The sequence below is a fragment of the Pelodiscus sinensis genome, chromosome 11, assembly GCF_049634645.1.
Source record: "Pelodiscus sinensis isolate JC-2024 chromosome 11, ASM4963464v1, whole genome shotgun sequence".
NCBI lineage: Eukaryota > Metazoa > Chordata > Testudines > Trionychidae > Pelodiscus > Pelodiscus sinensis.
In genome coordinates, this window is record NC_134721.1 from 34,027,116 (window position 1) to 34,049,864 (window position 22,749).

The following is a 22,749-nucleotide window of genomic DNA, read 5'->3' on the forward strand; positions in this document are numbered from 1 at the left end:
TCAAACGACTGGGGGACCAGCTCCATGTTACTTCCTTCAGCAGGGGTGCAGTGTGGTGAGGTCACTGTGTCAAGCTAATGGTTGTCTCTGTCCCTAGAGTAGCAGCCCACTGCCTGCTAACCTCTTGGCACCTTGGGAGGAAGAATGCCCTATCCCCATTTTACAGAGGGGGGCTACTAAGACACAGTGGTGCAGTGTGGCCTAGTGGATACAGCCAAGAAGGCCTTCTAGTCCAGGTTTGCCAGTCGCCTGCTGGGTGAGCTAGGTAAAGTCATGGTCAGCTGAGAGTGCTTTGATCTCAATGGAAGCAAAGGGTTGGAGAAGATGGAGGGATTGGCATTACACACAGATCCAGTGGCTGGAAGCTAAAGCTAGATAAGTTCAGCCTAGAAATAAAGCTTCCCCAACAAAACAAGAGCTTGGCTGTGGTTAGTCATTGATGTCTTTGGGGCTATGTAGAATAGTGGTAGAGATGTAGCCGTGTTAGTCTGGGGTAGCTGAAGCAAAATGCAGGACAATGTAGCACTTTAAAGACTAACAAGATGGTTTATTAGATGAGCTTTCGTGGGCCAGACCCACTTCCTCAGATCAAATAATGGAAGAAAACAGTCACAACCATATATACCAAAGGATACAATTTAAAAAAATGAACACACATGAAAAGGACAAATCACATTACAGAACAGAAGGGGGATGGGGGGGGGGGGAAGGAAGGTGAATGCCAGTGAGTTAATGATATTAGAGGTGGGGAAGGGGAAATGTCTGTGAGTTAATAGTATTAGAGGTGATAATTGGACAGGTTTAAGTTGGGGGTTGTAGGTGATGACAAGTGGTGTTCTATTGTTGGTTTTCTTGGGTCTGTCTTGAAGTAGATGGTTTCTAGGTATTCGTCTGGCTCTTTCAATTTGCTTTTTTATTTCTCTGGGTGGGTAGTTGAGGTTTATAAATGCTTGGTAGAGATCCTGAAGCTTCTGGTCTCTGTCAGTGGGATTAGAGCAGATGCGGTTGTACCACTTGTCATCACCTACAACCCCCAACTTAAACCTGTCCAACACATTATCAATAAACTACAGCCTATATTGGAACAGGATATCATACTCAAAGAGGCTCTGGGAGACAGACCCATAGTCTCCTATAGACAACCACCTAACCTCAAGATGCTTTTTACCAACCACCACAGGACATACCACACTAATACCAACCCTGGTACCTTCCCTTGCAACAAACCCTGTTGCCAGCTTTGTCCACATATTCATTCTGCTGATACCATTATTGGACCTAACCAAGTGAGTTATAAGATCAAGAACACATATTCCTGCGCATCCAGAAATATAATCTATGCTATCATGTGCCGAAAGTGTCCATCTGCTATGTACATTGGACAAACATCTCAGACACTTCGCCAAAGGATTAATGCCCACAAAACAGATATCAGACAAGATCACAAAGAGAAAACAGTTTCTTGTCATTTCAACCAGAAAGGACACAGTCTCAATGACCTGCTAACCTGCATCCTACTTCAGAAGACATTCAAATCTGCACTTGAAAGGGAATCCTCTGAACTGGCATTCATGCTAAAATTCGACACCCTCCGCACCGGTCTTAACAAAGACCCCAACTATCTTACACATTACAAAGATAGCTTCCCCAATTATCACCTCTAATACTATTAGCTCACAGACATTTCCCCTTCCCCACCTCTAATATCATTAACTCACTGGCATTCACCTTACTTCCCCCCCCCACAACCCCCTTCTGTTCTGTAATGTGATTTGTCCTTTTCATGTGTGTTCATTTTTTTAAATTGTATCCTTTGGTATATATGGTTGTGACTGTTTTCTTCCATTATTTGATCTGAGGAAGTGGGTCTGGCCCACGAAAGCTCATCTAATAAACCATCTTGTTAGTCTTTAAAGTGCTACATTGTCCTGCATTTTGGGGCTATGGTGGATTTTCCATCTCCGGGAGCGTTTGCATCAAGACTGGAGCTCTTTAAAAGCGATGGGTGGGACCTTGCTGGAGAAATCCTTGGGGGAGGGTCCTTGCTCTGTGCTGCGTGGAAAGTCAGGGTGAGCTGCCTGCAAAATCCAGCACTCAACCTGGATGTAATTTGGTCCATGAACTCAACGCACGCCGGGTCCGGCGGGGGGAGGCGCTTTGGCTGCCCAGCCCCACAGTAGCCAGCGACCTGGGGCCCCCATGGAGTGGGGGCGATGGTTAGCGAACAACAACGTTACAGCAGACTCCGGCTGCCACGATGGGCGGGGGGTGGCGCGCGGCATGAGCCTGGGGCCGCATCCCGGGAGTCCTGCTGGGCGCGTCCAGCCTGCTCGGGCCGCCCGGCGCTGCGCCCCGGCCCAGGGCTCGTGTCCGGCTCACGCGCCTCTCGCCACGGGCCCCAGGAGGCCGGGGAGCGACCGGCTGGGCGGAGCCCCTTCGACCTCACGCCCGAGCTGCTGACCAAGCGTCAGCCCGGGCCCGCTGCAGCCTCCAGCCGCATGACGCACCCGCAGCAGCGCGCTGGGCGCGGCGCCCTCTGCCGCCCGGCCCGGAGGAGAGGATCGTCGGGGGCTCGCCTGGAAACCTGCCCTGCTGCTACGGCAACCCAGTGCGCAGCAGTCCGGCCCCCCCCTCCGGGTTCCTACCGCCCTTCGGGTCTGGCCCTTGGATCCGCGCCCCCCCTCCCGCTCCTATTTCTCCCCGGATCTGCACCCGCCGTGCTCCTACTGCCCCTAGGATCCACCCCCCCCGGCTCCTACTGCCCCTAGGATCCACCCCCCCCCCGGCTCCTACTGCCCCTAGGATCCACCCACCTCCCGGCTCCTACTGCCCCTAGGATCCACCCACCTCCCGGCTCCTACTGCCCCTAGGATCCACCCACCTCCCGGCTCCTACTGCCCCTAGGATCCACCCCCCTCCCGCTCCTATTTCTCCCTGGATCTGCACCCGCCGTGCTCCTACTGCCCCTAGGATCCACCCCCCCCCCCCGGCTCCTACTGCCCCTAGGATCCACCCCCCTCCCGGCTCCTACTGCCCCAGGATCTGGTCCCTTCCGGGATCTGGCCCCTGCTGTTCGTAGGCTCCTACTGCCCCTTGGAGCCCAGCGCTTTCCCGGGGTCCCACTATCTCCCCCCTCCTCCTGTCCCTCAGAGCCACTCATGCCTGTTCCTTGAAGTTTCTCCCCCCCCCCCGCATCCACTTTAACCCCTGCATTCCCTCTGCTGCTCTTGTCCCTGCTCCCCTCAGACTTAGAGCCCCTTCTGCCTCTGGGACTTGTCCCCACCACCACTAGGACCAGCTCTCTGCTGGTCTCCTAATACCCAGGTGTAGTGATCTGCTTCCCCCCCCCCCCCCCCCCCCCGAGGATCCAAGCCCCAGTGGCTCCTAGTGCCCTATCCTCCAGGATCTGCTTCTTCTAGGCTCCCCACCCAAGCTCCTGACCCATTTGTGAACTGGCTGCCCAGGGAAAAGATCATTTCCCTCTCCTGCAATAGGTGCTCAAGCTGGGCTCTCACACTCCTTACTAGAGCCAAGCGGGGGCCACTGGCTGCACCCTGGAAATAGGTGCCTTGCTGCATGGTAACGCCAGAGCCAAGCTAGTGCCTGGCAGTTGTTTATTAGAACCACTGTTCTCTTTCACACCAGGCAAAGGAAGCATCTGGAGTCATGGAGCCAATAGAGAAACCGATTCCTTCCAGACCCCCCCACACGCTGCGGCAAAGCGAGCATGAAGCACTGCCTGGGACGTGTCTCACGTTGACACCACTGGGTAAGTAGCAATGGGAGATGTGAAGAGGCAGTGGTGTCTGGCTGTAGCGTGATTCCACAGTCCCTTGCTTGTGCAGTGTAGCTGGACATGCATCACACCCTCATGTGACTGGGTGGGGAAGGAAGGGTGTTTGGGGGGGAAAAAAAAACAGCCAAGATTCTCCCCAGGGGCTCAAAACTGCACAGTGAGGGCTTAGACAGCTCCCATTATCCATTCTGGAAGCATAAATGGGAGAAGCACAATTGGAACCCCCAAGAAACTCTCCCTTGGTTAGCATGCAACTGCTGTCTGAATTCTTGACAGGCCCATCTGCCCCCGCTGGCATAGAGACTGGATCGAAGATGTGGTGATTCTTCATGCTTTAGGAAGCCAGGTGTAAATTACAGTACCCTCTAGGCTGCTGTACACCCCCCCTTCCTAGTGTAAAACTATGGGAAGTGCAGAGCAGATTTAAAACCTCATCTGTGTGCCCCCAATCCTGCTCCATAGCTGACAATCAGACCAGCTGCGTTTAGACTGGCATGATTTTGCGGAAATACTTTTAACGGGAAAAACTTTTCCGTTAAAAGTATTTCTGCAAAAGCGCATCTAGATCCGTGCCAATCTAGACGCGATTTTGCACAAAGAAAGCCCTACTCACCATTTTAGCTATCGGGGCTTTTTTGCGCAAACCAGTTCTTCCCTGTCTACACTGGCCCTCTTGCGCAGGAGGGCTTTTTCCAGAGCATGAGCATGAAAGTATTTGCGCAAGAAGCACTGATTTTGTACATTACAGAGTCAGTGCTCTTGCGCAAATTCAAGCGGCCAGTGTAGATGGCTGGCAAGTTTTTGCGCAAAAGCAGTTGCTTTTGCGCAAAATCTTGCCAGTCTAGACGCACCCACCATGTATGTACAATGCAGACCATGGAACAGGGTGGGCAAAAGGACCAGATCTGGCCCACCAAGCACATTGATTCAGCCCATGGGGGCTCTGCTGCTTCCCCCCACCAATCGGGGGAGTTTCTTGGGGGAACCCTGCCTTCAGGGGGTCCCTTATTGTGCCTTCCTGAGGCAGGAGCCTGGTCCATTCCTGGGGCAGTCTGTGTTGGCTATCCAGCTGTTCCCAGGGCAGCCAGGACTCGAACACACCACTGTGCTCCCCAAGCAACTGCCCTATCCCCAGGGACCCCCTGAAGGCAGGATTTTGCATGCTCCTCCACCCCCGTACCAATCAGGGCCTGGGGACAGGAGAGCACATGAAGCACCCTGGGGGCGGGGGGGGGGGGGGCGCAAAGGAGAGAAGAGGGTAGAAGGAGGGGAGGAGGAGAATTCACACACTGCCCCCAGGCCAATCAGCTGGCAGTTGACTAAGTGCTGCACTCCCTTGCAGGACTGGAGCAGGGAGCCAGAGACTTTGTGTGCTCCCCCTCCACAGGCCCCAATTGACCTGGGGGAAGCAGGGGGGAGCATGCGAAGTCTCCTTCTGCCACCAGAGGCATGGGTACCTAAAGGGAACTGCCAGCTGTTCAGAACAGCTGGTGGTTCTCTGGGGGGCACAAAGATTTTACATGCTCCTCCACCCTCATACCAATCAGGGTCTGTGGGTCAGGAAGCACTGAAGTGTCCTGCCCCTTCTACCTGAGGCCCTGCCCCTTCGCAGACCAGGGCTTCTAAAAAACACCCAACCCTGAATTTTTGCCCCCCTCCAGTCAAAAATTATTGCCCACCCCTGCCATGGAAATACTTTTGATACAATGGGATACAGCCTCACCTTGGATCAGGGATGAGCTGACCACCAGATAAATGGCAGGGGGAGGAGAACAGTTCCAGGTCCCCTCTATGTTACTTTCATTCCAGCTCGTGTTACCAGGGCAGTTCGCTTGAATGGCTGGGGATCTGGCTGAACTGTCCTGTCCCTGCTGCTAGGACAGGGGTGGGGAGCTTTTTTGGGGGTTGGAGGCTGCTGACCCACAGAAAAAAAAAAAAAACCTATTGGGGTCCACACAAGTGAGAAGCAAAAAAACCCACAAACAAACCAGCCTTCACTGACATGGCCCCTGACTAAGAAGCAGAAGGTCACTCCCCACATTTCCCCCCCCCTCACACCAGAGACTAAAGGGGCCCAGGCTGGTAGATTTTTTTGGTGGTTCAGCACCGTAGTGGGGCGGTGAGGGGCTGGAGCACCAGTGTTGGCCAATGCTGGGGGGGTGGGGAGCTCTGAGCCTCAGGGCCAGATCCAGCCCGCTGGCCTTACATTCCCCAAGCCTGTGCTAGGTGTACCAAATACCAGACTTCCCCAAATCCGGCCTGATCTTCCCCTAGGGCTCTCTCCTGGCCTTAGCTTCTCCCTAGGTGTTTTCTTCTACAGCAGTGAGATATAAGGTAGAGCAAGCTGCATGGCCCATTCAGCCCTGACTTACCATGGTAACTCTATTGTGATGCACTTACCTGTTATGACTAGGAAGCAGGCTGAGCCCCCACTCAGCTCATGACACCTGTGGGCTGCAGTCCAGCCTCAGCACCCATCTCTCTGTCCCTGTAGGTGCATCTGCAGCGAGCTGTGGCTCTGCCCAGTCTGCTTTCAAGACCCGGCCTGGAGACGACGAGATGAAAAGAAGCCTTAAAACAGAGACCCACAGCTCCTTGAAAACATGCCCTTCCATTGTGAGCATTGTAGGGGCAGATGGGGACCAAGCAAGCACATGCAGCTCCCACCATGCTCTTACTGTGTGTCTGGGCAGCATCTATGCCTGAGATCCTGGATGCTACCACAGCAGAAATAATCAGTACTCCTAATCAGTCATAATTAAGTAGGCCATAAACAATTAGGCTTTTACCCTGCTGCCCACCATTTAAGTGTCTGGGTGCCCACCCTGCAAAATCAATGACAGCAGGGGTCTTTCTGCCACTTCCTCCCATACTTTTCCCCTCTCCTCCCTGCACCTCAAATCAGGGTCTAGCACCGTGAAACCCTGATGTCTGTGCATTGCCTGGCACACAATGGGGGGGCCTTGATCACAGTGGGGGGGGGGGGCATGTCTGTGTAGTGCCTGACAACTGAGGTCCTGATTTCATTCAGGACTGAGATCAGTGTGAGGCTAGGCTTAGGTTCTGCACAGGCCCCAAGTGAGATCGCTTCTGCCCCAAAGCAGGGGAAACAAAGAGACCAGCTCATGGCAGAGCTGGGGCAAGGACACAGGTGTCTTGAGTCTTAGCCAGTTCATTACCCACTAGGGCACCCAGTCTCCCCTGGGAAGCGACCAGCGGCTCCTTGAGTCTGGAATGCAGCCAAGCCCAACCCAGAAAAGATGTGCAATGGAAAGGTTAGATCAGTCGCAACTTGGCCCACCCCCTCCCTGCAGTTGGAGCTGAGGTGGAATGGCTTTGCCCTGTATCCTGCAGCCCAGGGCTTGCTGGCTCCCATTTTGCTGAACTTGTACATTTTTCTCCCCTCAGCTTCTGGCATTCCTCCAACCTCAGCACTTTAGCCCATTGTGTCTCTCCCCCACTGCTGGGAGGCCCTGGTTGGGGCACCTGGCTCTAATGGATGTAAACCTCAGACACTCCAGCTTGAACACTTTGATCCAGCAAGTTGGGAAAGGAAATAGGGCTCAGTATTTCCCCTTCTCTTCTCCTCCTCCCACCTCCCAGGCTGATGTAATAATCTAAAATCAGCTGGCTCTTACACAGAGCTTGCAAAGTGCAGTACAAAAGAGGTCAATACCATCAGCGACAATATAAATTGGGAAACTGAGGCAGAGCAGGGACACCACTTACACCAGGTCACCCCACAGGCCAGCAGCCAAACTGGGAATAGAATTTAGGTCTCCTGATCCGAAGCCTGTGCTCTGTCCACTAGGTCACACTGCTTTGGAGAAAGCAGGTTAGTGGGTGGGAATGGGGTGGTATCCCTTTAAAGGGTCAGGAAGCCTCTTGTGGGGCTCCCTGTGTTCTGACTTCTCTTTGCCCCCAGCCTGCACATCTGATGGTGTTGCTTTTTGCACTGATTGGCACATCTTCAGCTTCTGTCACAATCTTGTCACCATTTCAACAGTCTAGCCTCACACCCATCATGCTTGGAGTCGAGACTGATCCCCTGAACGAGTCACGCAGGACGTCCCTCTACATTGTGCACCTGTGCCGGGCCTGACCGTAACCTCCCACCCCATTCCCTCCCCTGCAGGCAGAGCTGGAACCAGGGGACTTGATTGAGATCTTCCGCTTCGGATACCAGCACTGGGCCATCTACGTGGGAGACGGCTATGTTGTTCACCTGGCCCCCCCTAGTAAGGCCTGATTTCACCAATGCCTAGAGCAAAGTGCTACCCCCTCTGCTCCTTTAGCATGTCTGCTGCAAGGAATGGTGGAGCAGGGAGACTTGAGACAGAATTAGATTTGCAGGCAGTGGGAGGAGAATGGTTAGAGGAGGGGGGCTGGGAGTCAAGATACTTGTGCTTTGTCCCCAGCTTTGAGGGGAAATGTGGACTAGTGGTAAGAGCATGAGGGTAGGGAGCTCAGAGCCAGGACTCCTAGGCTCTATCCCCAGCTCTGGGAGGGGAGTGGTGTCTAGTGGTCAGAGGTGGGGGTGGGAATTGGCGTCCCCGAGTTCCATTCGTTTCCATTCTCAGCGACTCTCATCCCAAGGTGAGGTGCCTGGAGCAGCCTTTGCCAGCCTGATGGCCACCCTGACCAACAAGGCCCTGGTGAAGAAGGAGCATCTCCAGGATGTGGTGGGGAGGCACCGCTACCGGCTCAACAACAAGCACGACAGGAAGTTCCCCCCACTGCCAGTGGGGAAGATTGTGCGGGCCGCTGAGCAGCTGGTGGGCCAGGAGATGTCCTACAAAGTCACCAGCGAGAACTGCGAGCACTTCGTCACGGAGCTGAGATACGGCGTGCCCAGGAGCGACCAGGTGCGGGGGCTGGCTCCTTGTCTTCCTGGCAGGGCTCCTGGGTCTCTTCCCAACTTTGGGAGGGGAGTGGGCTCTAGTGGTGAGAGCAGGGAGTCCTGAGTCAGGCTGTTTGGAGTCTCAGCTCAGCCCAGCCCCTGATTCCTTGAGCATCCTGGGCCAGTCACTCTGAGTGTTTCCACATTTAACTGGTGCAGGTGGCTCTGCAGCCCACTGCTGCTCTGCAGTTATCGTCCCTCATTCTTCCAGGGGGTTTCTCATTTGCAGAGCCCCATGTGCTTTACAAAGCAGGCCAGTATGACTACCCCATTTTACAGATGGGGAAAACAGAGGCACAGAGTACAGGTGGGGGAGTGAATCACTATATATAGAGCTGGGAATACAAGCCTGGTATCCTTACTCCCAGTCCTGTGCTCTAGCCCCTAGGCCCCATTGCCTCCTGCTGCACTGGTAACAGGCCAGGGTGTCTGACTGTCCCCTCATCCTGATTCTCTTCCTCTCTCGTCTTACAGGTGCGGGATGTCTTGGTGGGGGTGAGCGTTGCTGGGCTCGGGCTGGCTGCCCTGGGCCTCCTTGGGGTTGCAGTCCAAAGAAGAAAACGCCAGAACCAGTAACAGACTGAGTGGATCAGTGGGATTTGGGTTTTTTTGGATCCAAGCAGAAGAGACTTTGCAGCTGATTTGGGGGTGCGCTAGGAGCTTTGTATGTGTTGCTCTGTCCTCTACAGGGTTAGCATCCTCCCCACCCCCTCACCAGCACAATAATAAAACCAGGAGATTAGTACAAAGTCACCACAGTCACTGCCTGCCTGTGGGGGTTTCAATCAAAGGGGGGGAGCCAGCCTATGCTGGGGTCTTGCCACCCTGGGGGTACTGTGTGGGGAGGTCGGGGGCTCTAAGGCTGGTCTCTCTTGCCAGGGGTTGATCTTGGTTCTTTTGGGTCAAAGTGGGAGCTGCTGACTACAGATGTATGGGAAGATCTTGGCCACTTCTTTGTGAGCCTACATCATGTCCCAGGCCCTGAGGTGAAGGGAGGGATTCCCAGGTCCAATGGCAGTGGCTGAGCTGGTGGGAGGAAGGTGGTGAGAATCCCATGTCCAGTGCAGGGACCGAGCCCTGGAGGGGAGGTGGGGGAGCTCTGGCTTTTGGACTAGCTCACCTCTAAATAATCAAGGGTCACATGTTCAAAAGCACTTAAGTGAATTATGAGCCAAAGTCTTGTTGAAAGTCATTGGGACTTAGGTGCTTTTGAAAAGGTCCCCCCTTGCCATCTCAAGGCAGCTCTCCTGGTGCCCCCACAGCCATGCAAAGCCCCAGATCAGCGGGCGTTCTAGAATTAATGCTAGCTGCTAGGGCTGCCAACCTTGTGATGGCAGAAAACCCAGCACCCTTGCCCTGCCCCTTTTCTGAGGCCCTGGCCTCTGGTCATTCCATCTCCCCTCCCTCCATTACTGGCTCTCCCCCATCTTCACCGGGCAGGGGATTGGGATGTGGGAGGGCAGGCTCTGGGGTGCAGGAGGGGCCACGGGGGGTGCAGAGCTCCAGGAGGTAGATGGGAAGGGGAGGGGGTCAGCGGTTGGCGTGTGGGACAGAATGAAGAGAGCAGGCTCCAGGTAGCGCTTCCCTCAGGTGGCTCCCGGAAGTCGCCGGTATGTGCCTCCAGCTCCTAGGGGCCAATGGGAGCTGCAAAACCAGTGCTTAGGACTAGGGACGTTCGAGCTTAACTGACTAGCCAGGTAACCGACATGATGATGCTTATCTGTTAGGCTGAGCTGGCTCCTGGGGAGGCAGCTTTGCTGCAGCAGGGCAGTGATGAAGCCTCCTTCCCAAGAGCCGGGCAGGCAAGTATAAAGCTAAGCTTTGCAGCAGCTACATGATTACCATATTAAGCGCTTTTTAACATTCCTACTTGGGCCACACCTGCACTGCAGGCAGGGGCAGTGTGCAGAGCCTCCTTGGCCACCCTGTGCCATGGAGCTGCGAGGACATGCTGGCTACTTCTGGGAGCCACGCAGAGCTCACCACACTTGGTCAACCCAACTTTTAGCAACCTGGTGAGCACCAGGGTCCCAGGTGCCTAGCAACCTTAGATTGTACCCCGATAGCTAGAAGCCCCTGTAAGGATTCTGGCCCCACTGCTCCAGGCACTGCCCAGACTCCAATGGAGATGGAGGCCCCATTATTCCAGTGGCACAGCTGCAGCTGAGTGACCCCTCATGGTTGCTCACCAGACTGCTGGGGATCCAAAGGTGTTTAAGTCTTCGGAGCAGGGGTGGGATCCTTTTTTGGGTCAGGGGCCACTGACCCACAGAAAAGTCAGTTGGGGGACCACGCACGCACACATGCCTCACTCACACAGCCTTGGACAGAGAAGCAGAAAAGCACTCTGCACACACACCAGAGTTGGGAGGGGGCAGGCTAGCAGATTTTGTGGACCCTCCAAGGCCCTGCAGTGGGAGCAAAAATGAGGGGTTCAGTATGTGGGAGGGGGCTGCCAGGAAGCAGACTTAGGGTGTGGAATCTGGGTGAGGAGGAGGGTGCAGGAGGCAAAGAGGGGGTACAAAGGCTGGGTAATGAGAGGGGCACTTACCTGGCACAGCTCCCCAAGGACATACATGCATCTGTAGCTGCCCACTGCTCCCAACTGTTCCTATTGGCTGTAATTACAGCCAATCAGATTGATGGGGGGGCTGGCATGCCAACACCAACTCCCCAATCAGGGAGCAGAAGGAAGAAGAGAAATCTCAAGCCTCCAGAGATTATACCCAGCCCCAGTCTTGGGGTCCCAATACACACTTGCCTGGTGCAGACCCTCTATCTAATAGCACCTGCTGAGGGCTATAATCACCCAGCCTACAGCCCAGCCCCTGGAATCAGCTGACTCCCCCATAGTATAACCACATCCTCTCCCAGCACCCACATTGCAGGTTACAGTTCTGCAGTCTCACAGGTCACATGGTGAGTGTAGCAAAACACACAGATACTGTGCAAGGGAACCCACAACACTACACACCTCACTTAACCAGATGCAAAAATCTACAGCAAACAAGAAGCTCACCCTTCCTGCATTCAGCTGGACCAGGTTCCTCTACCTCCTCAGACCCCTGCTACAGAATCTCCATGCTTGAGCTAGCAAAAAAGGCTAAAGTCCACCCCTTGATCAGCCTCCCTATACCTGCCCGGTCCGGCTGTCAGGTGACTCCCTCCTCCCGCCTCACCCTGCACAGGTGATCCTAGGCCCAGGTGATTTTGTTGCCAGGCAACCTTGCCCTGATAAATCTGTTCAGCTGGCTCAGTGAGATTTGGTTTCAAAGCTTGGGCACTTAAGCCAAGGGTGCTCCTTCACCACCAGCTGTGAGGGATTCAGCCTGATGGAAGGTTACAGCCTAACTAAGACGGTAAAGAATCCTGCCAAATATCCACAGAGAATGCCCCTATCAAACAGAGTCTTATGCTGCATATACAGAGTCCTCAGACCTTCGCAACCACCCCCTACTCTGAAAAGTTTCTGACCTAGATAGCCACCCCTAGCACTGCATGCCTGGCACATTAGCCCCGACCTTGGTCAGGGCCTTTACAGCATTTAGCATGATATGGGCCCTTAGCACGGTCAGGCCCTCTGGTCAGTACTGTAATTGAAACCCTAAAAATGTCTCTCTCCAGCGACTGTAACTTTCTTACTAGCTCAGGTGTCTGGATTCAGTATTTCTGATGTGACTGACTTCCCCAAATAACACTTGTGCTACATCTACACTGCCTCTTTTTTGCAGAAGAGGCAATGCAAATGAAGCGCACGTTAGCATCTTCTCGTGCTTCATTTGCATATTCTCTTCCAATGCTTTTTGCGGAAGAGATTTTTGTGCCAAAAAATCTGTGGGTCTGTGTTGTGCAAAAAAACTCTTTTGCACAAGAACCTGTAAACATCATTTTTTGAGGAATAAGGGTTCTTGCACAAAAGGGATTTTTTTTGTGCAAAACGGACCCGTCTACACTGCTTTTTTTTTTTGCGCAAAAAGCTCTTCTGCAAAAAGCATCGGAAGAGATTATGCAAATGAAGTGCGAGAAATTGCTAATGAGCACTTTATTTGCATTGCCTCTTCTGCAAATAAGAGGCCATGTAGACGTAGCCGTGGATATGGTAGGTATGCAATTTGTGTTGGATATTGGTACTTGGGGTACATAACCAGGGTGTAGGTGCAATGAGCTGGTTTTATGTCTGAAGATAGCCTTGGTAAGACCCACCTTGCCATGCTGCCTTCTGCTCTGTTGGGCTTCCTTTAAAAAGGATGTTGAAAAATTGGAGCAGATGCAAAAACGAGCCAAAGAAATGATTTGAGGACTGAGAAAATACCTGTCCGGAAGAGACCTGGGCAGCTTGCTCTGTTTACCAGCTCCAAAAGCAGATCAAGCAATGACTTGATCAAGGTGAGTAAGTAAGTGTCAGATGCTGGGGCATGAGTCAGACCAGTGAGCAATTGTGTCACTGCCTGTAATAGACTCTGGCATGCCACAGAAAGCTGCTGCTACTTGTGGCTCCTTGCACAGGACACATACCCAGCCCGAACTCCCTGTATAGCTTGCTTTCAATCCCATTGTATCCAACAGCTGCCAGCAGTCACCAGACATGCTCTTGCCTTTCCAGCCTTGGCTGATGTTAGCAGGTGACCTCAACAAACACCCCAGTCCCAAATGTTCCCAAACCCCTCTGCTCTGAAATGTCCAGCCCTCCCCTGCAACAGCCAGAAGAATAATACAATCCATTTTCTCCTTTAAAGAGACAAAAACCAACAACTTGCCACATCAACTGGGATAGATTAACAGTACAACAGGTTTATTAACAGAAGAAGACAGGCTTTTCAGTGAATCCAAGCATAAGAGATAAAGATAAAAACAGCTACAAGCCAATAAAATGCATCTAGAAGTCTAAAGCTTGCTCTAGCATTGGTCAAGATGGTTTTTCTCACCCCCCACTCTTCCAGCAGCATCATGGCCAACACCCCCATGGGACAGGTTCTTCTCCAGAAGCCCCAAAATGCTGGTTCCTTTGTCTACTTAAGTGAAAAAGAAAGCTTGGGCAGTACTAACAGGAACCCCAACCCTAGCACCCTACCCATAACAAGCCTAACTATAGGATGGAGACCCCTATCCATAGGAGCCCAAGCCCTAGCCAAGTATCCTCAGGGTTCCTATAGGCATTGTAGGAGGTTGTCTGTAGGCGAGGATTGGCCTGTCCCCCAAAGCCTGTGAGAACTAGGGATCATTTTCCAGGCTAGGTTGTAGGTTGTCAACGATGCGTTAAGAGGGGGTTAAGCTGGTGGCTGTAGGTGTTCTGTTATTTTCTTTGTTGGGCTTCTTGTCTTGAAGAAGCAGATTCCTGGGTACTTGTCTGGCTCTGTCAATCGGTTTCTTCATTTCCCTCTCTCGAGGTGCAAATGCACCTCTTTCTTTGATCACACAAGGCGGGTGAGCAGAAGGACTCAACCCTACCTGCCAGTGGAACACCACCCTGCTCTGATTGCACAGCTTCTAAACCAGCCAGTCTGTCCAACCTGTTGCCAGTTCAGAGCTAGTGCCCCCAAAGGGGATTGGCCTTGTATCCCTCCCTCATCCCTCTGAATCAGCCAGGCCTCCTGCCGTGGGGCCAGGCTGGAGCTAGCATCCCATGGTGGGGACAGCACCCCCATCCTGCTCCCTACCTTCCTGGACCAGCCAATCCTGCTCTTCTCGTGGTTTTAACGAGAAGAGCAGTGTATGCTAAAGGACAACAGCTCGGTCTTGACTATAGAATTGGCTACAGAATTATACAGGAACTATCCTGTTCAATATCTCACCTTTAAAAACTAAGCAAGACAGTGCCTGAGTGATGTTGAAAAACACAGTAGCCCATACCCTGAAGCAGGGGTCTGATATCTTAAAAATATGTTAGCGCCTAGGTTTTGAAACCCTTACAGTGGTTTCAGTGACTGTGATTAACACACTGTTAAGAGTAAATTTAAACATAGGATTTCATTATAGTCATGTGATTTCCCCATGTCTAGAAATGGGTTCTATGCACTAGGGAAGCACTAGTGGAGCAGGTTGCGTTCTGAATTCCTATGAGCTAATGGGTGGGGAGTGTTCAGGTCAGGGGACAGGCTATAGAGGGTTGGGGGTTTACTCTGACAGGCTAACTCATGTGAAAGCTCCAAATTGCCTTGTCATCACCACCATGTGACAGAGACACTTTTTGTGTGTGTGTGAAATTAGTAAAAGCACAATCTATTTCCTTTATTTGCTCTGTGCTGCCGGGTAGACTCTGCCCCGCAGAGAAGTTCTTAGGCTCCAAAGGAAAGCAAAAGTGAAATTGCAGTGCGGAGGGAAGAAGCGCAGAGAAAATCACTCTGCACTCCAGCACTGCGGAGACGGCCCTGACGATGGTGAGTAGCTTCTCACAGAAAGTGCCCAGGACAAACCCCTCCCAGGCTCTGGGTGCTTTCGGGCAGTGGCTTGCAGCCTTTCCAGAATATTGTCCTTGTCCCAGGAGTCTGCTCCCAACTCTGGGCAGCGGGGGTGGACCTTGGGTTCAGCTCCACCACCCACAGCTGAAGCCTGTCACTTAGCTTCCTGGGGCCCCTGGGGCCTGGTGACTGGGCAACTGCCCTGCTTGTCACCCCTAATACCAGCCTTGTACTTGTAACCCCCCTAAATCTATGGCCCTAAGTAGGGTTGCAACCTCCAGATTGAGAAACACCTAGCACAGAGCAGTGAGAACAAGCCCGTTAGTCTGTATGGACTTCGCGAGTGCTTGTCATGCAGCCGGTTGTAAATCTGGGCAACTAGGCAGATGAGTTGCTGTACCCCCCCCCCCCCCGCAAGAGCACGGTGTACCCCCAGGTACCTGTACCCTGCTCGAGAGTCTGCACGGTGGGTGGGAGTGGGGTGGGAGTGGGGGGACCGACTCGTGCGAGTGCTGCTTGAGAAGCCACCGTGCCTAAAACTAGCCGGGGGGCCAACGTGGCACAGGCGGTGGCTCAGGCTAGCCACCCAAGCACAGACCTAGGAAGTCAGGCAGGCGCGGAGGCAGCGGCTAGCCTGAGACACTGCTCCTGCTGCGAGCCACGGTGCTATTTTTAGCGCGCCTGCTGGAGCAGAGCTAGTGGGTGACAGTTTCCCGGTGCAGACACCCCCTTTACGTGAGCTTGGCTCCGCGCCTGGGATGGCCGCTCTAGGCGCAGTTTCTTAGAGGAGCTGGGGGAGTCGCTCGCTGGGGATCTCTCACCAGACAGCGGCTCAGAGTCCCTGGGGGTGCCTGGGGAGCAAGTGCTTCAGTAGGGAAGCCATGCCAAGTGCCTCCTGAGGTGGGGAGAGGAGCGCCTGCCCCTGACTGGGGGGAAGCTGGATGGAGTCCGATGGACAGCTCTCTCCAGGTCGTCTTCAGCCTGCTCTGGCAGTCCTGCTAGTGTGTGTGTGTGTGGGGGGGGAGCCAGTGAAGGGTGGTGAGTGGGGTGGGGGGAGCAGGGAGAGATTATCAGGGAACAGAAGGGACTCGATGAGGGTGGGTTTGGCAGAGGGATGGGCAGCGCCAGCGGCGGGAGCGGGGAGTGTTAGCAAGGGAGCTGAAGGACAGTGGGAGCTAGGCATTACTGGCAGCAAAGGGACCCAGTGCGTGGGGGTTCATGGGAGCAGGGGAAGCTGGCAGGGGGGATTAGCAGCATGTGGGGGACCCCTGAGGGGACTAGTAGACAGCAGGGGACCAGAGGGCAATGGGGGAAGATTAACAGGCATCGTGGGGAGGAAGTGAGGGGGTTTTGTGGGAGATCGGGGGGGCCGAAAGGCTCAGGGGGAGCTGAGTTGTGGGTGCTGGAGGTGTTTGCAGCAGTCAGGTTGGAGACAGTGTAGGGGGGATGGGCAGAGGAGCTGGTGGGAGGGATAAGTAGAGGGAGGCAGCGAACGGGTTTCGGAGGGGTGAGAGGCCTCAGAGACAGTCGTTGGTGCTTCCTTTGAGCATTCAGTTTAATCTGGCTCTCACTCCCGCAGGAGGAACCAAAGCCTGGGGACCTGATAGAGGTTTATCGCATTGGATACCAGCACTGGGCCCTCTATGTAGGAAATGGTTACGTCATCCACCTGGCCCCACCCAGTAAGGAATGGCCCCTCAATGAGCGGGGAGAGGTGCTGAGCTGGCGAGGGGAGGTTGGACTGGGTGGGGAGGAGCTGCTGGGCATGTCAGTCTGGGACAAGTGGGGGGGGAGGGCTCCATACCAGACTGGAGGGCGGAGGGGGATACACCCACTGTGATCCAGCAGGAAATCCATCCTGGATTGTCATGCATCATTGGGGGTGCCTCCATTTACTGGGGCTGTCTGAGTTTCTGAGCCCTCGGAAGTTGGGTAGCAGGACATGGGGAGACTGGGAGGGATGGATGGGGTGTCTCAGGCTAGGCAGCCCCATAAATTGAGATACCCCTAAAACCACTGGTTACCTGTGAAAACATCTGCCCGTGCATCTGCCCAGCCAAGCCTGACACTCAGATGGCCCCACCATGGCCCCCACCCCCTGGTCCACCTGGTATGCATGGGTCACACTCCCAGCCACTGCCTTCAGGGACAAAGCTGAAGCCTGTGATGTGGGAGAGGGGAGCAGTGTGCTAACTCAGAGATGGGGACAGATCTGGCTGGGGTAGGAGCTACGGGATGGACAGAGAGAGAGAGATGGATGGATGGACTGAGGGGATGTATAGTGATGAAAGAGATACATCAACAGATATGTAGCTAGATATGAACATGTAGCACTGAGTAGATAGAGGGCTGTGCATAGAATCACAGAACACTAGAACTGGAAGGGATCTTGAAGGCCATCAAGTCCAGTCCCTGCCCTCACAGCAGGACCAAGCATCATCTAGATCATCCCTGACAGGTGTCTGTCTAACCTGCTCTTAAATATCTCCAATGACAGAGATTCCACAACCTCCCTAGGCAATTTATTCCAGTGTTTAACCATCCTGACGGTTAGGAAGCTTTTCCTAATGTTTAACCCACACTTCCCTTGCTGCAGTTTAAGCCTATTGCTTCTTGTCCTATCATCAGAGGCCAAGGAGAATATTTTTTCTCCCTTCTCTTTGTAACTTGAAAACTGCTACCATGTCCTCTCTCAGTCTTCTCTTTTCTAAACTAAACACACTCAGTGTTTTCAGTCTTCTCTCATAGGTCATGTTTTCTAGACCTCTAATAGCTTTTGTTGCAACATTGTCACACTCTTGACTTACATCTAGTTTGTGGTCCACTATGTCCCCTAAATGGCTTTCTGTGGTACTCCTTCCTAGACATTTTGTATGTGTGCAATTGATTGTTCCTCCCTAAGAGGAGCACTTTGCATTTGTCCTTTTTGCACTTCATCCTATTTACTTCAGACCATTTCTCCCTATTCCCCAAAGCACTTGCAACCTCTCCCAGCTTGGAATCATCTACACACTTTATAAGCGTACTGTCTATGCATTTATCTAAATCGTTGCTGAAGATATTGAACAAAACTGATCCCTGAGGAACCCCACTTGTTATGCCCTTCCAGCATGACTGTGAATCATTAATAGCTATACTCTGAGAACAGTTATCCAACCAGTTATGCACCCAACTAATAGTCACCCCATCTATGCTGTATTTCCCCAGTTTATTCATGAGAATAATATAATCATAGAATACTAGGACTGGAAGGGACCTCGAGAGGTCATCGAGTCCAGTCCCCTGCCCTCATGGCAGGACCAAATACTGTCTAGACCATCCCTGATAGACATTTATCTAACCTGCTCTTAAATATCTCCAGAGATGGAAAGTCCACAACCTCCCTGGGCAATTTATTCCAGTGTCTGACTACCCTGACAGTTAGGAACTTTTTCCTAATGTCCAACCTAAACCTCCCTTGCTGCAGTTTTAGCCCATTGCTTCTTGTTCTATCCTCAGAGGCCAAGATGAACAAGTTTTCTCCCTCCTCCTTATGACACCCTTTTAGATACTTGAAAACCACTATCATGTCCCCCTCAATCTTCTCTTTTCTAAACTAAACAAACCCAGTTCTTTCAGTCTTCCCTCATAGGTCATGTGCTCTAGACCTTTAATCATTCTCGTTGCTCTTCTCTGGACCCTCTCTAATTTCTTCACATCTTTCTTGATATGCGGTGCCCAGAACTGGACACAATACTCCAACTGAGGCCTAACCAGCGCAGAGAAGAACGGAAGAATGACTTCTCGTGTCTTGCTAACAACACGCCTGTTAATGCATCCTAGAATCATGTTTGCTTTCTTTGCAACAGCATCACACTGCTGACTCATATTCAACTTGTGGTCCACTATAACCCTTAGATCTCTTTCTGCCATACTCCTTCCCAGACAGTCGCTTCCCATTCTGTATGTATGAAACTGATTGTTCCTTCCTAAGTGGAGCACTTTGCATTTGTCTTTATTAAACTTCATCCTATTTACCTCAGACCATTTCTCCAATTTGTCCAGGTCATTTTGAATTATTACCCTATCCTCCAGATTAGTTGTAACCCCTCCCAGCTTGGTATCATCTGCAAGCTTAACAAGTGTACTTTCTATACCAATATCTAAATCGTTGATGAAGATATTGAACAGAGCCGGTCCCAAAACAGACCCCTGCGGAACCCCACTTGTTATGCCTTTCCAGCAGGATTGTGAACCATTAATAACTACTCTCTGAGTACGGTTATCCAGCCAGTTATGCACCCACCTTATAGTAGCCCCATCTAAGTTGTATTTACTTAGTTTATTGATAAGAATATCATGCGAGACCGTATCAAATGCCTTACTAAAGTCTAGGTATACCACATCCACCACTTCTCCCTTATCCACAAGACTCGTTATCCTATTAAAGAAGGTAATGTGAGACTTTATCAAATGCCTTACTAAAGTGAAGGTATACCATGTCTACCACTTTCCCCTTGTCTACAAGGCTTCTCATTCTATCAAAGAGAGCTATCCAGTTGGTTTGACATGATTTGTTCTTTACAAATCCATGCTGACTGTTACTTCTCACCTTATCTTCCAGATACTTGCAGAATGATTCCTTAATTATTTGCCTTATTGTCTTTCCTGGCCAGAAGTTAAAATGACTGGTCTGTAGTTTCCTGAGTTGTCCTTATTTCCCTCTCTATAGATGGACACTATATTCTGCCCTTTTCCTGTCTTCTGGAATGTCTCCTGTCTTTCATAACTTTTCAAAGATGATGCTAATGGCTCAGACACCACGTCTACCAACTCCTTGAGTATTCTAGGATGTATTTCATCAGGCCCTGGTGACTTGAAGACATCCAACTTTTCTAGAAACAAGGAGTCCTGTGGCATCTTAAAGACTCACAGATTTATTTGGGCATAAGCTTTTGTGGGTAAAATCCACATCATCAGATGAATTGGAGTGGACATTACAGGCATTCATGTGATGAATTGCATTTTACCCACAACAATGTATGCCCAAATAAATCTGTTAGTCTTCAAGGTACCACAGGACTTCTTGCTTTTACAGGTACAGACTCTGACATCTCAGATGTGAGTCCCTGGCAGGCATTATACATCCTGGGATATCATGAGGAGGGAGGTGTGGACAGAGAGGAATGTATGCAGACTGGAGGGATAGAGAGGATGTATGGAGGGTATAGAAAGATAGGGGTGTCTACATGATTGGATCACATGGACATTTGCCACCCCAGGTGAGTTTGCAGGAGCTGGTTCTTCCAGTATCATGTCTGTGATGACTGACCGAGCCATGGTGAAGAAGGAGCGTCTCCGAGACGTTGTTGGGCGAGACAGGTATAAAGTCAACAACAAGTATGATGGGAGATGCTCGCCACTGCCTGTCAGCAAGATCCTCAGCGAGGCCGAATCTCTGGTGGGCCAGGAGATGGCGTACAGTGTCACCAGCCAGAACTGCGAGCACTTCGTCACCAATCTGCGCTATGGCCAGCCTATGTGCGACCAGGTGTGGGCAGGGGCCCCTCGCGTGCTTTCCCGGAGGGTGGGCTTGGTATAAAGCCACATCTCAGAGCTGCTGATGGGGGAACAAAGAGGGCAATTGCCCAGGGGCCTAAGCAACTTTAAAGGGCCTGGGACTCTCGGGGCTGCTGCTGTGGTAGCTGGGAGCTCCCTGCCACATTTAAATTGAGACTGTGCAGTGTGGTGGCAGCTGAGGGGGAGGGGGAGCCCCTGGGTTGCTCTGGGCTTCCTGACATATTTAAATCACAGCCATTTAATAGCTAGCTGGGATAGCAGCAGCACGAGGCACCCAGGACTGCGGCTGGGGGTGGGGGGAGGGAGGCAGCTATCCCAGGCTCTTTAAATGTTGGTGCAGCTCGGGCAGCAATGAAGGGCTGGATGGGGGCAACCCCCTCCCCCTTTTGCAACAATCCCCTCCCCGCACCTTGTTCAGGTACTTCTGTTGGCAGCCCAGCTACACCTACTTGGTCAGGGTCTGTGCAGCGCATGGCACAATGGGGCCCTATCTCACTCATGGTCAGGGCGGCGCCTGGTAGACCTGGGCCCGGATCTTGGTGTATAGCTGCTGCTGTGCCCCTATAAGGGGGATGTGGTCCTTGTGCTCGTGTTAGAGCCCTGGCGTCGCCCCAGCTCACGGGCCCAGCCTTTGGATCTCACATGTTTTGAAGCAGCTCCAGGCACTGCTTCTGGCCCTGGCCTTGTGGCATGTGCCCAAGGTACAGCGGCCGTTTCTGGCACCCCTCCCTGGGGTCATAGGACTCCATAGCCCAGCTGCCCTGGGTCTCAATACTAGTGCTAGCCCCCCTCATCTCCCCAGTAGCTTATGTAGCACCCAGTCGCTCCACCCCCTTCCCAGAAGCTTCACTCGGATTTATAATTTAACCCCCTGGAGACGGTATGGCAGGCAAAGAAAGGAACTTAACCACACACTCCCTCTCTCCCTCCCTCCCTCTCCTACTTGGGAAGCACACCGTGCTACAGGCCTGTGGTTGAACACTCACCACCTGAACACAGTCCCCTCCCTCAGAGCCCTACCCACCCCTGACGGTCTTGGGTTCTGGCCAGTGTCATCTGGGGAGGCCAGAGCCCCCCTGCTCAGACTCCTGGTTCTGCAACGGCCTGGCCCCTTGGCTATAGCCCATTGCTTTGTAAAGCCTCTTGTCTTCTGATACCTCTTGCCTGCCTCTCTTCGCACACTGGGCTTTTCCATGCTCTGGCCCTGCTGTGTGCTGATGGGCACAGAGGCTGTTAAGCATCCATGACAAAGAATGCCACAGTGGTGAGGAAACTGAGGCAGGGAACGGTGTGTAGGCGGGCTCATCCTTAGACATGCACGGAATACACAGCTGGATCGGGCACAAGTCAATCTGGCTCCGTTTGAGCTTCTCTAACACAGTCTTTCCGCCCACAAACGGACGGTCTAATCTGTACAGTTCCAAGGGCAGCTTGTGCTCAGCAAAGCCAGTGGGCCTGGACACCGTCCCTAGACCAGGGCTCCCTGGCAGCTAGCTGACTGGCTCCCCTTTCTGTCCTGCAGGTCAGGGAAACCATGACGACGGTGGGGATCGCCGGGGTGAGCCTGTTGGCTCTGGGACTCATCGGAGCCTTTGTTACCAGGCCCAGGCACCAGAAGCAATAGCATGGACTCCCCTCTGAGTCCCAGGCCCAGAACTACAGCTGCAGGGTCCTGCCAGGAGCAGGCTGGACTTGTCAGCATCTTCCTGTCATATGTATATTTTCTGCTACTAGACGTTTCCAAAATAAATTAACCTGCCCTCACATGCCGCCTCTGCCTGATCTTGCCGGTTTCACCTCGGCGTGGGGAGTGGGGGACTGACTCAGATCCCCGTAAATACCCACCTTGTGGGGTGGATTGTGGTGCTCTCCTGGTTTGTCCCTTTCCCAGTCACTCGATCTTCTCCCGCTCCACAGCTGGGCTCCCTCTGCCCTGAAGGGCAACTCACTTGCCACCCACGGAGCCGAGAGCTCAGCCGGGACCACCCAGGACATGCAGGTGGGGGGTGGTCCTGGCTGAGCAGGGACTGGCGAGGGTTGACAAGCCAGCCAGCTAGGGTTGCCAGATGGCTGAAACAAAAATACCGAACATGCCC

General features: G+C 52.8%; 2 protein-coding genes across 5 annotated transcripts; both read left to right on the top strand.

Moving 5' to 3' along the window:
• The first annotated feature begins 1,928 nt into the window (after positions 1 to 1,928).
• Positions 1,929 to 9,449, top strand: LOC102459953 (phospholipase A and acyltransferase 3-like). 4 transcript variants are annotated; one of them, XM_006125051.4, is made up of 6 exons: positions 1,929 to 2,069; positions 3,646 to 3,769; positions 6,291 to 6,412; positions 7,932 to 8,034; positions 8,393 to 8,661; positions 9,171 to 9,449. In XM_006125051.4, the coding sequence occupies exons 1-6, from the start codon at positions 1,944 to 1,946 to the stop codon at positions 9,270 to 9,272; spliced, it is 846 nt and encodes a 281-aa protein (XP_006125113.2). In that variant the 5' UTR covers positions 1,929 to 1,943; the 3' UTR covers positions 9,273 to 9,449. The 4 variants fall into 4 exon arrangements, with proteins under 4 accessions (XP_006125113.2, XP_006125114.2, XP_075795234.1 ...); XM_006125052.3 differs by lacking the exon at positions 1,929 to 2,069 and adding an exon at positions 2,079 to 2,216; XM_075939119.1 differs by lacking the exon at positions 1,929 to 2,069 and adding an exon at positions 2,238 to 2,608.
• A 5,464-nt stretch (positions 9,450 to 14,913) lies between these two features.
• LOC102459717 (phospholipase A and acyltransferase 3-like) lies at positions 14,914 to 22,440 on the top strand. Its single transcript, XM_006125050.4, has 4 exons — positions 14,914 to 15,073; positions 16,674 to 16,776; positions 20,356 to 20,624; positions 22,176 to 22,440. The coding sequence occupies exons 1-4, from the start codon at positions 15,071 to 15,073 to the stop codon at positions 22,275 to 22,277; spliced, it is 477 nt and encodes a 158-aa protein (XP_006125112.2). The 5' UTR covers positions 14,914 to 15,070; the 3' UTR covers positions 22,278 to 22,440.
• Positions 22,441 to 22,749: the final 309 nt, after the last annotated feature.

Coding starts and splice junctions, on each gene's coding strand:
- LOC102459953 (XM_006125051.4), top strand. CDS start 1,944: ATGGTGGATTTTCCATCTCCGGGAGCGTTTGCATCAAGACTGGAGCTC. Junction 3,770..6,290: donor TCTCACGTTGACACCACTGG/GTAAGTAGCAAT, acceptor CTGTCCCTGTAG/GTGCATCTGCAGCGAGCTGT. Junction 8,035..8,392: donor TGTTCACCTGGCCCCCCCTA/GTAAGGCCTGAT, acceptor TCTCATCCCAAG/GTGAGGTGCCTGGAGCAGCC.
- LOC102459717 (XM_006125050.4), top strand. Junction 16,777..20,355: donor CATCCACCTGGCCCCACCCA/GTAAGGAATGGC, acceptor TTGCCACCCCAG/GTGAGTTTGCAGGAGCTGGT. Junction 20,625..22,175: donor GCCAGCCTATGTGCGACCAG/GTGTGGGCAGGG, acceptor TCTGTCCTGCAG/GTCAGGGAAACCATGACGAC.